The 16,216-nt window shown below is 40.4% G+C and overlaps 1 protein-coding gene across 8 annotated transcripts in view; it reads right to left on the reverse strand.

Moving 5' to 3' along the window:
- The window catches only part of CRACD (capping protein inhibiting regulator of actin dynamics), a 139,392-nt gene that overhangs the window by 50,311 nt on the left and 72,865 nt on the right, over window positions 1-16,216 (reverse strand). For 6 of the 8 annotated variants that reach the window (XM_032999040.2, XM_032999041.2, XM_032999037.2 and 3 more), the window contains exon 3: window positions 12,415-12,486. The exons of the other annotated variants lie outside the window; for them this stretch is intronic. In XM_032999040.2, coding sequence (XP_032854931.2) covers window positions 12,415-12,439 — 25 coding nt within the window. In that variant the 5' untranslated portion in view covers window positions 12,440-12,486. The remainder of the gene's footprint in view (window positions 1-12,414; window positions 12,487-16,216) is intronic. 8 annotated transcript variants of the gene reach the window in all.

Genomic DNA, 16,216 nt, shown 5'->3' on the forward strand with positions numbered 1-16,216 from the left:
GTACAGTGGACAGTATGCAATAGTCCCACGCTGACAGATAAAAGATGAGATAATATGACCAGGGATTAAATCAATACCCAAGAAACATTAAATGAAAACAAGATTGAGAGGGATCAAAGGCAACAAATAGTCTCATGAACCACCTAGGCAAAGCAAAGGAAAAGTAGCATGCCAATGCTTGCCTGTTTTTCCAAGAGTATCAAGTGATCTTATAAGAGATACTATTTCTTGCAAACCTTGTCCCACAGAGAAGATGAGGTATTCTTGGATTACCTGATATAAACTAGTAATACTACCTAAAGTATCCATAACACAGCCTGAACCAATCTTACTTTCCAGAAACATCTATTTTCCCTTGCCACCTGCAGAAGCAAAAACATTTCCATAAACAACAGCCCATTTTGTGATTTTTCTTCCTCCCAAAGACTGTATCTTCCAAAGAAAACATAAGTACCTGAGATAGTCAGCTATTAGGATACATATATGAATCAGCATAAAAGTGTCTATTAATGTTCAAATACCATATAATATACCTTATCATCCAGAGCAAAGAAAGAGCAATTTCAATATTTCCTTTGACACAACAAGGAAGTAACTGGGAAAGTAAAACCTTATTTTACTCACTTCAAGTCAAAAGGACTTAACTTCTGCTGCATGAGGATTGGCACAGTGGTCTTTAGCGGCAAGGAAGAGAATGATGGAGAGGAGTAAAGTGCAGTTTTAAAGTGTTTAGATGACATTAAAGAGAAGAACCATAGCCAAGTAAAAACTGTTCCTATTCACTTCTTTGGTCTCATTTACTCTAGCGAGAGTCTCATCTCCCTTCCTCTTTGACTTCTTTTGTCTCTTTCTCCAATCTATATATTAAAGCCTTCCCAGCCAGTCTTCATATTTCTGTGCCTGTTATTTTTATTAAGTATCATGCTGAATGGTACTAGAGGTCAGAAAGCTTCATGTTCCTCACTCAACTCTTCATTTCCACACCAATGTCCTGCCTCCCTAATCCATGCTACTTCCAGCCTTGGGCAGCAGCTTGAGGATGGGAAGACACTGCTATCTGAAAAACACAGCCAAACCTAGAGCAGGTAGGTCACTTTGGGAACGTGTGGGATAGGCTGGGGATAGTGGGGATTCCCGGCAGGGAAGATGGTATGAGAAAGTCGGTATAAACTTCAGTTGCAAACCTTATTGCGGCCAGAGAGTTTCCTGCTTCTTTCCCAGCTTCCAGAGGGGAAGCCCCGTGTACAGGTTACACAATGAGTAGTCAGGGATTTTAAAACAACTTGGGGTATACATCTTGGGAACAGTGACAGCAGCTAGCGAAGATCATACATACAAAGACATTTCCGAAAGGGTTAAGTAAATGCAATAGATGTTACTGAGGTATTGGGCTGCATTGCAGAACATATGGGATAAGATAAAACCTGCTTATAATAGCTCTGGGCTCAGTGATGCATGTGAGACTTTTAGAAAGGAAGAGACCGCAATAGCTTCTGATTCACGAACAAAACATTCATCCATTATGTAACAGAAAGGAGAAAGTTTTATTTTACTAGGGCAAGACTTATTAACTCAAGTTATGCGTGATGGAAGACCCTTCTGGTATGCTGGGTTTTATCTGAGGTTTTCCAGATCTGCATTAAACACTTGAGGTCAATGCAGTAAAGAGATGATGGCTCATTATTTCCTTCTCAGAGAAGAAAAAAGCTGTAAAACATGGGATCCTCTCAGTAGATTCATTTCTTACATAAGGCAATCACTGCTTGAAAGCATTTAAAACCTGAACTACTGGCCAACCCGCAGATGGAAGGATAAACCTCCCAAAGGCAAAGTGACTTGCCTGAGGCCCTGCTGCAGAGCGGTCCAAAGTCCAAGGAACACAACCCAAACCAGCCAAACACCTCCTCACTGCCCCTCCCCAGCTGCTGGTGGTCATCTGTACCTCCTCAAGGCTGGCACAAGCTGCTGGCAGATGAAGATCCTACACTCCAGTCACCACTACTAAGATCATTCTTGCAGGGGACTGTGTTACATGAACTGCTTTTTCTGCCCCTCAAGACCCTAGAACAAAGTCCTCTATTGCACCAGTCAACACTTGGATCATACCACTTCCCATTTTTTCACTGGTGAGAGAAGTAGCATTTCATCCTCACAGAAACTACTGGCTTAGCTTAGAAAACATTATTTTTCATAAAGGGAGCACGAAACTCATAGATGAAACTTCTTCAGTGATGTGATAAGGCACAAATGCTAACAGCATGCTCCTGACGTTCATCAATAAGAAAAAGTTCAGAAGTATCCTGAACTCAGAGGAGAGTCAGAGTGCCATGCCAGAAAGACTGGATGGCTGGAGGACTGGGATAACAGAAATGAGAGGCAATGTTGAAGTATTATGTACAAACTCATTCGTTTAGGGCACATTGCTGAGACGTTCTAAGAAGTTGGCCCCGATCAGCTAGAGCTGGGTGAGAAGACAGACCTGGCCACACCAGCTGATCACAGGATAATTATAGGCCAGCACTGTGGTGCAGCTACAAAAAAAGTAAATGTCATTCTATGGAAAGGGCTGCTGGAACTGAAAGGGGTTACTACCTGAGCAAGGGGGCAGAGAGCCAACTGGCTAATGAATCACTAGGTGCTAATAAATCAAGGCTGAAAGCAAGCAGGTACAATCCAATATATTCTGGATAGAGACTCAGAATTTCTTCCTTCTTTTATAAGGGGAAGAACGAACTAATACATTGCTGAGGTGCTTTGAACAGATTCTTTCCTGAATGTCACATAAGGGCAATCTTATTGGATAAAAATTTCTTGTCATGGTGCAAAATCAGCTACAGTATTTCTGCTTTTGCTGCATAACACAAACTGAAACCGGTAAAGACATACTGTGATGTTCAGCAGCTGCAAGCACTAAAACTAGCAATTTATGGAGTACTTTCAAAGCAGTGTCAGTACTCAGGACAATAATAACGAATTAATGAAGAAAAACAGTAAATAAAAATGGTTTTTTTGATTCATAGTGACTGGCAAGCATGAAAGAATGACTTCAAGTGATTTTTTTTTTATTTTTTCACAGTTTCAGTTTAATATATTTATATGACAAACATGTATTAATTTTACCCTTCTAATTCAGATGAACTGATAAAATATTTTAAATGATCAGGTGAAATGAAGAGAGTCAAATTTTTAGTTCATGAACTTAGTCTCTGGTCATAAGGGATGTCTGATTGTTATGGGATTTTTTTGGAAACTATCAATACACTTTTTGATTTAGAGCAGCTCCATGGATCACAAGGAAAATTACTGAGTACGTTCTATTTAGTAAAAAAACATTAAAAAAATTTCAGGCATAGTTCTACATATAATGCTAACCAGGGGGAAAAAACCAAAAACAACTAAACACTATTACTGTATGCCTGTCTGTTTTCTTTCAAAGTTTTGAGAATTATAGAGTGATATAGAAAAGCCAAGAGTAAAAGGGGCCTTATTTCAACCAAATTACCAACCACTGCAGTGGAAACATTATTTTAATAATTTCCTCATTAAATTTTATAAAGGTAAAGCTGAACAGGAGGGAGCAAATCCACCTCCCCTCCCCAAATTTAGGGGGTTGAAATCTCAGAACCATCTCTAAATTTTGCAGTGAGTCACAAAAAAGACATATTTGAGTGACCTGGAAGCCAAGCAGAATCTGAACTCAGGCTGAACGCATTGAAAAATACTAAAACACTTGTGACCATCTCTGACTTCACAGAATTAAAACTATGCTGTCGTGGTTTACAGCTGGTTAGCAAAGAAAATAAACCATTTCTTAAGAAAAGAGCTGCATGAACCATGGCATTATGAAATTCTCCGGCCAATTTTGGTAAAATAGCAAAGACCGAACTGAATGCTAGCACAGTGAAAACCACAGTGAAATAGGGAGCTGGGAAGGTTTTTTTTTTCATGAAGAAAGTCAAACCTTAACCACCTTACTCCACTGGGCAAGGTGGTCAGAAGGAATTGTGGCACTAATTCCCCAGACTGATGTATCACCAAAACAATGCGGGAAATAACATTAGTCAGCAGCACAGGGGGTGAAGAACCTGCTCTCTGTTCCCCTCCAGAGCCTGGAAATTCCATGCTCCTGCAAGGAGCCACCTCTTCTCCTGGAGCTCTGCAAAGCCAAGGCAGGACAACATCTTCACCTCCTCACTCCTCCACCTTTCTGCTGCACATTCTCCTTTCCCAACCACTCCTCCAGGCTCACTTACTCCTTCTGATAAACAAACCCTTTGCACAAACTGGTATCAGTTGTGGCCAGATTAAGACTCAGGGCAGCTAGCCAGAGTCTTTGAGATTGCCTGTACATCCAACATCTGGTTTTTCACTGACTGAGCAGCTTTCACTACATACACAGGCCCAGATTATCCCCCCTCAGGAGTAGCAGGCACTACACTGAGACATTCTCTGTTCTGATCAGGGACAAGATTTGTGTCCTGGTCATGCAAGAAGGAGACTCGGACACACAGATCCTCAGAATACCAAAATATGCCAGACCTGGATGGCTCTTCATTGCAAGTCAGAAAGGCTTTTCCTCTATTTGCATGCATCTTACAACACCTCTTGACCCTCTGCATCTTCAGCAGCACAGCCTCACCTCCGTGCTGCACAGAGAACAGTACCCTGCTGTGCTTTGACCTCCCCTCCCAACACACTGCTATTCTAGATGCCAGTGGATCTCCCTTCTGAGTGCCAAGGACAGATGGCCACTTCCACCACCTTTCTCTGAAATTGCCGATTTTCTTAACGTAGATGACTATCAAGGATTTATTAAGGATGAAACTGGTATCTCAGTACTACTGGCTTGAATGCTACCAAGAGAAAAGCTCCACCTGAGCCAGCACTTAACCAACACTGTTACCAGCAATTACAGTAACAAGATTTTGAGCGGTTAAACAGACCATGGAGCTGCAAAATTGATCATTAATATTAATCGCTAATTATACTAGTATTGTATTTCAAACTCCAAAGCATTTTACAAACTTTAACTAGTTGCTCATTATTCACCACCTGTCCCTATAGAGCAAACAGGCAACAGGCTGAGCCACAAAGGCAAATCTCAGCCAACTTTTTCACAGAGCAGAGTCACAGACAGGACAGGGAACACGTAGCTCATTTTCCACATCTGTACTGGAGCCCTCAGCCTGGGTTGCCTTCGCCACCTGGGCCGGGCACTGGCACAAGATATGCATAAAACTTTCTTGTTACAGGAGAAGGACTCTAAGTCTCCAGGTTGAAGTTCTGGCATCTTTCTCAAACACTAGATCTGCTTTAGAAAAGGAGCTTAAAATGGACTTAAGTCCTTATCTTGTCATCAACTTAATAAAGTGTACAGAATAAGAAGATATTTCCCTGTTGCTATTTATTAAGAAAGAAAGAAAAAGAATGCACACCAAAACCAATACAATTCGTGTATTTTCAGTGGAGCTCTTGCTATTTGGAGGCAACTGAAGAACTGAGGCAATCATGCTTTACCTTTGTTTTCCAGAATTAAAACAGAGAAACAGGACACAACTTGAAACATTTATTGACTGGAAAACTCAGAGAAATCTGATGAAATTTTACAGCTTAGATTTCCCTAGAAATAGTTAAGAAATAAAATATTTTTTAATATTTTTCTTCTGATCTTTGCAAAATCAACAATATTCACTTCATAAAATATTCAAATAGATGTATTTTGTAATCAAATTCATTTGACTAACACTGAGTATATTTATTAACATAAAACACTAATAAGCAGAAGCAGTGTTATTTTAAATCTCAGCCAAGTAAGATATCTGCACAAACACTACAAATAGAAATATCAAGAAAGGGCTCTTTGTAACATCTGTACCATCAAAGTGGAAAAAACAAGCTACCACTGATGTTAAGCGAAATCTCCCCCTATCCATTCTACTTTATCATGATGGAAGAAAATTAGTTACTCCTGAAGAGGCAACTTTAAAGAAGAGAAGCAGACATGAAGAGATGATACTTAAGCATTTAGAAATCTAAACATTTTCGAAATATCTAAAATGATTCAAATATAAAATGCCCTTTGCACAAATGAACAACCCTTCTATCCCTGAACTAGGACAAGCAGACATTTCCTTTTAAAATATCTTTTCCTTTACGCAGTGGGAACAAAGAGAAAAAAACTATTTCCTATTTTCATGCTGTTTCAGTTCCAGGCGAGGATTTGCCAGGCCAGGATGTGACTGATCATGCTAATCACAGACTGTCTCACTGTGCTGAGATTACAAAGCATTATCACCACTAAACTGGTGAAATACATCAAATTTAGCCACACAAGTAGGACACAATTAAACTTCACTCAGAAAGGAGATGCCACTTTCCCTCCAACATCATCTGCCCACACTGCAATTTATTTATCATTTACTATGTCCCAGAATGAAACAGAATGGAGGGGACTCAGGTGGCCAAGCAAAGCATGAGATTTACTGTGCTAGCAAGGATGGTTAAACATAACTACCACCAAGGGAAATTAATGCATCACAGACTCTAGATTATTACATCAACATGGACCCTAGAATGAAAAATATTCAAGGATGCAGCTTATAAGCCTTGGAAGGACATTGGGAATGCAGGTAGTATCTGTCATACTCTGAGGGGCTACAGCAGCCATAAAAGCCCAGGGGACCAGCCAAGCACAACGCCTCCTGATGCAGCATCATTCCAGGACATGTCACTTGTACAGGGTGCCTTCTGGCAGATCAAGTACCCTCCAGCTGTTCCAGTACAGCCACAAGAGGAAGAAACAGGAATTCCACTCTTGGTACTGATTAAAGTCAGGGTCTGACTGTCGAGCATGGATGGAAGCGGGAGTCCATTTCAGCAGCTCTGAACACTCATTTCCCAGGTGCTGAAGCACGTTTTGGATCCCTGCAAGCAGCTTGGTACAGGAACTGGTACCCTGCCTGCCCAGTTAAGGGAAGTTCACGATGGGATTCAGGGGAAGCCCCTGCTGACCAAACTGTATTTAACTCCCTTCCCTAACCGTTTCTCTGGCACCACAGGCTTCCTGCCACCCTGCATAAACACACTTTCACCTGATTCCTCTGCTCCACTTGTAAAACTCAAGGCTCAAGAGCAATCACTGTAAAAGAAACTGCAGAAAGCAAATGTGGGAGAGGGATGAGGACAGAGGAGAGAGGTGAGTACTCATCCAGCTTTAACCTTTTTTTACTTGCCTCGTATCTATTCTTAATTTATCTAGACTACAAGTGTTCAGTAGCTGAAACCTTTTTTTTTTTTTCCATCTTGTAAAGCACCACCCAAGGTTACAGCACCACATGCAAGTTTGAAAGAATTGTAACAGTACAAAAATAATAAAAAAGCAGAAATAAAAGTTTATAAAAATAATCAGTTTCCATTATGTGACCAACTAGCATCAAGAGATGCCCACATCTTTCTCCCTGACACATTTTGAAGCTGAGATACTGAAAAGCTTCTCAAAGCAAATCTAGGCTGCACTTCTTGAACACAATCGTTCTTCTCACACAATCGTTGCTGAAAGATTTGTTGAGTATAGAAACAACAGTAGCTGTTGTTTTCCATTGTGGGCAGTCTTTTTAATCATGGCATACAGATGGGGAAAATTAACATTTATAGCCAAAAGTCTCAAGTGAAGACAACAGTCACTCCAGTCCTCTGCGCTGGCCCTGTCAGATCCCCAAATCCCCATACCAGGCCTTCTACTGCATTTTCAGAAAAATCCTGATGCTCTAGATGGCTGTGCTAATCTTGATACTTCTTTAAACAGCAGAGCTAAAGCCCAAAAGTCATATGGGCAGCAACACCCACCCAGGACAGGCAGAGGAAAGAACCATTTAATTTAGGTATATGAAATGACAGCACTGTCAGTTATACAAAGGTAACTTTGCACAATGTACAAGTTAAGCTTAGGCTTCTCCCATCCCTCCATCCCCTCTTCTTCACTTTTTAAGACTAAGTCTTACATATTACATGGGAGAAAGAAAAATGCCAGTCACCAATTGTGGGGCAGAAATACATTGCAATGCCAATGCAGAGCAACATTTTCTCCAGGATTTTTCCACCAGAGCATATGTCTCAATCGCAAGAGAAACACCATTCCCTCCTTTTCCTGCCTTTCTGCTGTAAATTATTTGGAGACCAACTGTAAAATGCACAACCACACTGCATCAGAATAAAATAGGAGACTTTCCAAATCTTCTGGTTTTCAGTCTGGCTTGATTTATCAGGTATGTCTCTACCTGATGGTAGATAGATGACATATATGCCAGGATATGCATTGGTCATAATTTTTTTTTTCAGAAACATTACTCTGAGCAAATGCAATTCTATCTGTTCTAGTCACAGTTCACACTACATATACGTGCTGTCTGACTCACACAAACAGGTTTAAGTATTTCAGACTGCAAACTGAAAATTAACTAATTACAACTAATCTGCTCTACCACCTGAGAATTCACTGTTTTACTAACATTCCAGCAAATTCTAAATGAAAATGAGCGCAGACATTTATGCTTCTGTACATGAAATTTATCATGTACTTACATATTGCAGATCACTGATGAACCTGGAAAGAATAGATACAGATATCTGGCATTAGATATCCAAATTCATTAATAGGAGGGCAGCTGCTACTCTTCCTTTGACGGTTCCAGTTTGGAAACCACAAACGTGTGACTAAAAGGTGTTCAAATACATGTACTTGATTTTGGTAAATCGACTCCTATAAGAGCATCACCCACTTTGTATCCTAAATTCCAGTAATGGTGAGGCAATGCAGATAGCATCTGGATAACCACTTAAGCAAACAATAGAAAATAAGAAAGCAGTGAGATTTCACTACTCTGTAGCAAAAAAATTATTTGAACAGCTTTTAAAAATACAATAATATTTTTACTAATTTCTTCCAAAAGCAGAGGGAAGTGTTTTCCCCAATTTTATTTAAATAAAACATTCAGAGTGAAACGGAAGGGGACACTGGATAGAAGCTGAAACAGGTAATCTACCTGTAATGGTTCCTCTCTGAGGTGCTTTGGAGATGTGTACACCCATGCAACTGATACGTAGCTGCAAGCCTTGCTGGCTGGAGAGTGTTCCATCCTGGCAGCACTTACAGCAGCCCATGGCTGCATGGACACCACATGCACTGCACACCACTATAAAGGAGGCCAAAAGCCTCTTAACCAAAGGATCTGAAATTTAGCTAGGACCAAGGAAGAGGGCAGAAAGGATGGCAGTGAAAATAAACGCAAGACCTTCCATCTCAGAGAAGGACAAGAAGTAGGCAATCCACGTTACTTCCTTGTAACGTCAAACATTTCTTTACTTATCCTGTCTGCCACAAAAACTGCCTGCAGAAAAGTCCTCAGAACCCCCAATGAAACAAGCTCTCCCAAAGACAGCATCACCCTTTGCAGCCACGGTGGAAGCACAGCACTTACTCACAGCACAAGAGGAACCCAAGCAGAAGCTCCAGAGGCCTCCATCCTGGGTAATTCATGAGGAGTCATCACCAGCATTACTTGGCCTCTAACAGAACGAGCCCCAGTTGAAGGGGGAGGGGATTTATTTCGCCTTTTTGTTTTACTAAAAACATCTTAGTTTTTGTTCCAATATCCATAGTGGGGAAAAGCAAGGCAGCTGTAAGCCCCTCGAGGTGCTGATGGGCAAGGGCAGAGCTGCCGAGGCAGCCTTGCAGGACTCTGCTCCCTTCTGCTGGAACGGGCTCTGTGCCAGAGTTCAGAAGCTTTGAGAACCTGACCTCACCATGAATAGCTGTGCTTCTCTGCCCTGCCCTCCTGGACCATGCCACCAGACTGGTAAGGTTTGTTTACTACCTGTTCTTCAGGATACACCAAGCACCCTCTGCAGCATCAGCCTCTCATTATCCTCCAGCACCTGAGGAGTCAGCTGGGGCAAATGTAGCCACAGAACAAGCTGGCCATCCCTGCTTTAGGCTATATTGTGAAACAGAACAAGCGCTCTGCTCTGTAGGCTACAGAGGACACATCATTTGGGGAAACAGCATTCCAGAATAAGAATTAAATGTATTCTGCCATGGGAGAAGAACAGGAAGAGATTGCACCGCTGGAGGAAGGAGACAAGACTTTAATCTCACTATCTAATATGAAATCAGTAAACTAGAGGACAGAAGTCTCCCAACGACACTGGGTCGAGATCTCTAATTAGTTCATGAAGCATTTTACTGAAAGTATAATTTTATATGTGTAGCAAAGCAAAAGGTACTGATTAATTGCAACTCATTAGGTGTAAGTTGTTTAGTAATTAGGAAAAATTAATGCAGGCATGGCAAGGCTGGTGCAGACAAGAATTCCACCTGACTGGTGCATTCCCAATAGCAGCCAGTCTGCTCAACCAGCAGAGGAGTAACTTGAAATTCAGTCCTGACCCATGGGGACAAACAGTCAGACCACACATTCCAACTTTTCCAAAATAAATCTTATAAAACAAAGATAATGAATGCCTTTGCTGCAAATGACCGGGTTAGACAGTTAGTGGCTGTCTCCACCCATGAGCTATTTAAAACTTCATGTTCCATGTATAAAAAGTATTGCTTACCCTATCTAGAGTACTTGTGGATGTATACATCACCTGTGTTCATGTTATCATGTTTTAGAGTACCGCTAATACTTATGCAGAAGTCAGGTAAGTCATGCTTAAATTGTACACTTCTTAAGGAATTGGAAACAAACAAATATCCCAAGTAAGATATTACCAACAAAATTTTAAAAGGTAATTGTATAGCAAATGGTTTTCTACAAAAGCAGACACCAAATTCTGGGCAAGTCTGGGTCTGGAATTTGCAGCTTATTTATGACTTAACTATTAATAGCTAACACAAGTGTAAAAGTCACATAAGAAACACAGTTTCCTTCCCACAATGCCACTGGTGAAGTTGCCTACAAAAAGAAAACTAATAAAGTCTGAAAAATTCACACAAGTAAATTCTTTTCTTTGTACTGAATGGACACACTGTACTCCCACTCCTTCACAAAGGAAGTTAAGAGCTTCTTTATACTTCAAGCCTACTCTGTTTTTCTCAACAAAATTCAAATGTAAGGGTCGTGTGAATTATTAACAGATGACAACAGAGACCTAGCCAGGTATTTCAAACACTTCTATCTCTTCCTCCTACGTGAATTCCTCAATAGCGCATGCAAAGTAAGTCTTCTTACTACTTCCATCCTTTAAATCCATAATTAGAGCCACTTAATTAACTTGATGAGAAGTAAAGGCTTTTCTACATTCCCTCCTTCTCTCCTTTCTTTCCCTGGGAGAGCATCTGACCCCACTGCCAGTGACAGGGGACTTCACACCTTGTTCTGAAGGGCAGTTAGTGAATCAAGGGAGAGCCTTTTCCCCTCTTAATACCTTTTCAGTAGCACAAGCTCATGCGGAACACCATGCAATCCAGTGGAAACAGAGATACTATTTACTTCTGAACTGGAATAAACATACAATCAGGAAACCTGAAAACAGACTAAAGCTTTTGTCATGTCAAAATGTTAACCATCATCTCATGTTAAAGGCAAGTCCTGTTTATTATAAACACTTTGATCAAGCCCTCCTCCCCCATCCCTCCAACCCCGCAAACCCCACCAACAAAGAGGTGAACGGAAGGACACCACATGAATCCAGCACCACTGCTTGACAGCATGCTTGGTATTTACAAACTTAACACTGCTTCAGTCCATTCGCATCATTTAACTCAAATAAATTCTGAACTTGTCAAATAATCTCTGCAAATCCAATGCAAGAAATAAAAATTAAATCATGTAAGTTAGCATCAGTGCAACTGAAAGATAATATTTGACAACATAGGAAAACCTACTGAAATTAGAACTACAGTAGTAAGCTTTAAAAATTGCAAACTTTTTGCCAACTTTGAAAAATAATCCAGATGATCCTAAATGAGCACATACTTTTCTATTTACTTCAAAATTTAAATCCATAAACTTTCATCAATTAAAAGGACCATTTCAAAAGGTATGGTGAAGCACAGCATCTGACATAACAAAAAGGGGGGGGGGGTCAAGTTTCCCCCCGTGGTGCAGATAGCTCCCAGTGATGCCACAGGGAATTACTTGCAAAAACATAAACAAGAATAGCCTCTTTGGATTGGATTTGACTCCACTTCACACATACACTGTTTATTACAACTGCTATAAAAATGGACAAAAGCAGCACATACATCAGCAGCAGCTCCTGCTTAAAAACAATAAGCACAGCACATTCCCCCCTCAGCCAGCTCCCCGCTGGAAGTATTCCAGACTAAGCCACAAAAACTTAACAGTGAGCTTTTGAATGACAGGACATCATCATGTGCTCCATAATCTACAGAATCAGTCAAGTACTTACAAGGTTTCTTAAACAAATTGATCATGCCTACAATTTCAGACGAAGTCAGAGAAACTCCAGACTTGATCTTCTCTGAGGAAGAAACAAAAGCCATGAAATCAACAAAGAGAAGGGTTTGTTTGGCTTTTTTTGTTGTTGTTTTTAAGACAGCTCTGAAGGACATACTGTAATGTGGTAGGAGGCTTGTACGAACAGCCTTACAAATCAAGCTGAGCATGTATTTCAGCACTCTGTTTTTATTTAGCACTCTCACTGTGGAAAATGCTGAGGGAGGTTTTAAATAGCAAGAGCCAAGGTGATTTCAGATTGATAGCTAAGACCTCCTGACTGATCTTTCATGCGATATTCATTTGGTACATTAGTTTATATAACCGCTTTTTGCTCAGTCTTCCCCAGCTACAAAGCCAAAAATAGCTTACCTTTTCCACAAGGGCAGTAACGTACACCTGGAACTCTTTATAGGTGCTATGAATAACAGCAGCTGGTTTTAAGTCAGAAAAATCCTGTCATTATATAATCATCCATGTTTTCACCTTTACAAGAACAATATTAATGTCAATAACTACCATGAAATCTGGAGGCTGCATTTTCCAAGAAAAATTGTGCCAGACACTGGTATTTTCTGAAGCATCCTATAGTACCATGAAATGGAAAAAAGCATTAAGGAGACTATATTATTGTCATAAAAGAAGCAACAATGATGCAAATCCCTTTTAGAAAGCAATAAAGTTTTGAATATAAAACCTAGAAAAAGATTTCATTATGCAGTTCAATACAGGCTGAACCAAAGCCTACTGCAGTACTTCTCTGTACTCTGGATAAAACTTCCCGTGGCTCCAGCAGCTCCTTTTGCAGAGGTGTCAGTCTTCCATAAACCGATCTTTGCAACCAAGATTTAAGGGAGAATATACCCAGGAAAGCTAGGCTCCCAGATCTGTAGTTTGGCATACAAATGGGTGGTCTAATTTTCAAGTCTCCTGGGAACCTGGTAGTTTATAGTGCAGTAAAATCCTCTACAGGAAATTCATGTTTCAATACTGTCTTTTCAATTCTTGCATGGTCTTTGTTCAAAATCACGTTTTACAGGTTTTACCGAAAGATCAGCAAGAACTGGCTAAGCTCAGGCCTTCACATTCCAAAGGTGTTTAGACCAAAAAGTGCTTCCCATAAAGCTCAAGATCTACAGAAAGGCTGTACTTTATAATGTGAAACCAAAGTTTACAGTTATCATCTGGTTTAAACAGAGGTCCTTAGCACTTGCATATCAATCACCGAGACTTCTGAAGTCAGTAAGATAAAGCCTTTATCAGAGGAAAATTTTAATTAATCTATTGTACACAGTGCATTCAACAATATCAGATTCCTTAAATCTCCCTGTCAAGTCAATTAAAAACACATTTTATTTGGAGAAACATTGAAGAGTCCCAGTTTTTCAATTCTGCTTAGCAGCCTCATTTTGATAAGCACTAGAAATACAGACATACAGGATAATTCCCCCAAAACATAGGCAAATGGGATCAAACTGAAAATGAGAGAAGATAAAATAAAAAGCTTGAGAGTAATATCCTCCTGTCGCTCTCTCCTCTGAGGTATCTCACACTGATTTTTTTGTTAGATATATCAAGACGTATGTGTAATTATTACTTTAGCAACTTCTTTCTTTAGGGACACATTTTATTTCAGTAATGAAACATTCTCAGGAGCCAAGAGAATGACTTTCACCCAATTTCATTTTTAATTAAAAAGAGATTAAAAAAAAAAAAAAAAAAAAGAAGAATAGAATGATGAAACTACTCTGGTCTGACAAAATGCATGGCTTTTTGACCCATCTAAAAGGGCTGCTTCCTCCACTCCAGTAGCTGACAGACCAAGATTCCCTGCAGCAAATAAATCACTTCACACAGCAACCTCAAGGCTTCCTCCCACAGCACTATACTAGATCTAGCACCCCCCATAAGAGCAAGCAAGCCAGGATTAATTCAAACCATGAGAACTTGCGATAGGGCTCAGGACCATCAGAGAGGTTGCACAGATACCCAAGCAAATACTCTGTGGATCACAGCTGTGGTCACTCCCCTGGGCACATTCTGCAGCTATTCAAGTCCTTTTCAGTTTTATCACATCTAACCCCACAACTGAGATCCACCTTAGAGACCAGTAGATGAACATTACACTACTGAAAAGCAGAGGTGTCAAGAGGTACCTCTTAAAGGGAGTACCTAATCTAGCATAAAAGTTGGAGATGCGTGAATGACCATGAAACAATCTCCTAGCTGAGGACACAGCACTGTTTAATAATCACACAAGGTTATCAAAGGACTTTTTGTAACAGCAGCTGAGGAGCAGCATCACTCAGACAAGAGGCATGAAGACAAGTGGTGGACAATCCAGCAAAGAAGAGGTAGAAACCACTCTCCCTATAACTTCCTAATATCAGCTTTTTCTCAGTCACATCCAAACTGCCTGCCACCAGTGCCACAGCCTTTCTCTTTTTAAGCAGGGATGAAAATTGAAACACAAGCTTTTTTTACACATCAAAACATTAAATGAAAGACAAGTGAAAGGTGAAGTGACAGAATTAAACTTGGTGCAGTCAAAATTTAAAGACAAAAATACAGTGATTTTTTCAATTGACTTACATGAAAGTAGGTTTTGATAGTTGAAGAGTGTAATGCAGTAGACATTTAAAAGGTCCTAGTTATTCCCCAAACAACTCCAGTTCATGCAAAATTTAAAAAAAAAAATAGGCAGATGGGGTGTTTCGCTTTTACATTTTCTTCTGCAGAGAGTGATTAAATAATTCACATCACTGAACTGGCAGTGATGCCATCCCCTGATTCCAAACTGAAATTTTTGCCTCCGCTTGCCAGTTTAGCTGACTTCATATTTCATCTGGACCTGCTCTGGATGCAACAGGAAATTGAGACAGTGGGATTGCTAAAACCTTATCATATATAGTTGTAGATACTGTAGATTATTAATGCAACCATGGATTTGACGTAGGCACTAGTTTTTTAATGCAGAAAACAGGCTTTGTCAGAAAACTTACCTGATGGTTAAAAAGCCCACAGGTTACCAATTTACTCAAGTGCTCCAAGTTACATGCAGCCAGTGGAGAAATCTATTAAGAGAGTGGCCAACAATGAATCAGGCAAAACTCACTTCACTGGAAGCCAGAAAGTTACTGAAGGGTGGTTAATGGTACAAAAGATGTGATGCATTATTCAGACAAAACACATCCCACAGAAACTACTCAGGAGGAAATAAAGAGAGCTCTCCAGGAATGTAGTTGGACTCTTGTCTCTCATTTGTCCCTTAAATTCTGGAGGTCCAAATGGAAATACTCCCAAGTTAGCATAAGAAATTTGACAATATATGGCATTTGCAATGGTATATACAGTCATCCACCTCTAATCGGCTTCTTCAAACAAACTCTACTTGGTAATGACCAGGAAGGCTGCCTGGTGCCCACTGAGTGAACTTTGAGAAATAATTTTTTTGTTTTCTTGTGAGTGGACAGGTGCCCCATTTCCAGATAAACAGTCCCAACAGCACAGTCCTCAGCAGCAGCAAAACCACCAAGGGTCGAAGGAAGCAGCATCTCCCCAGGGAGATGCACCTCTGTCCCAGAGTAAGCACTGATTGCAGAGTGCCTACCACCGCTCCCCACAATGTGCTCTTCTGAAGGCAGATCGGCAATGCCAATTTACCAGACTTTTCAGCACAACACCTCTCTAACACCCTGACTTTGCGAAAGCAAGACAAAATGATATTTTTTTAACATCTTTACCAGAACTCCTGG

This window comes from Tyto alba, unplaced genomic scaffold, assembly GCF_018691265.1.
Source record: "Tyto alba isolate M040663 unplaced genomic scaffold, T.alba_DEE_v4.0 Super-Scaffold_6, whole genome shotgun sequence".
In the NCBI taxonomy this organism is placed as follows: Eukaryota; Metazoa; Chordata; class Aves; order Strigiformes; family Tytonidae; genus Tyto; species Tyto alba.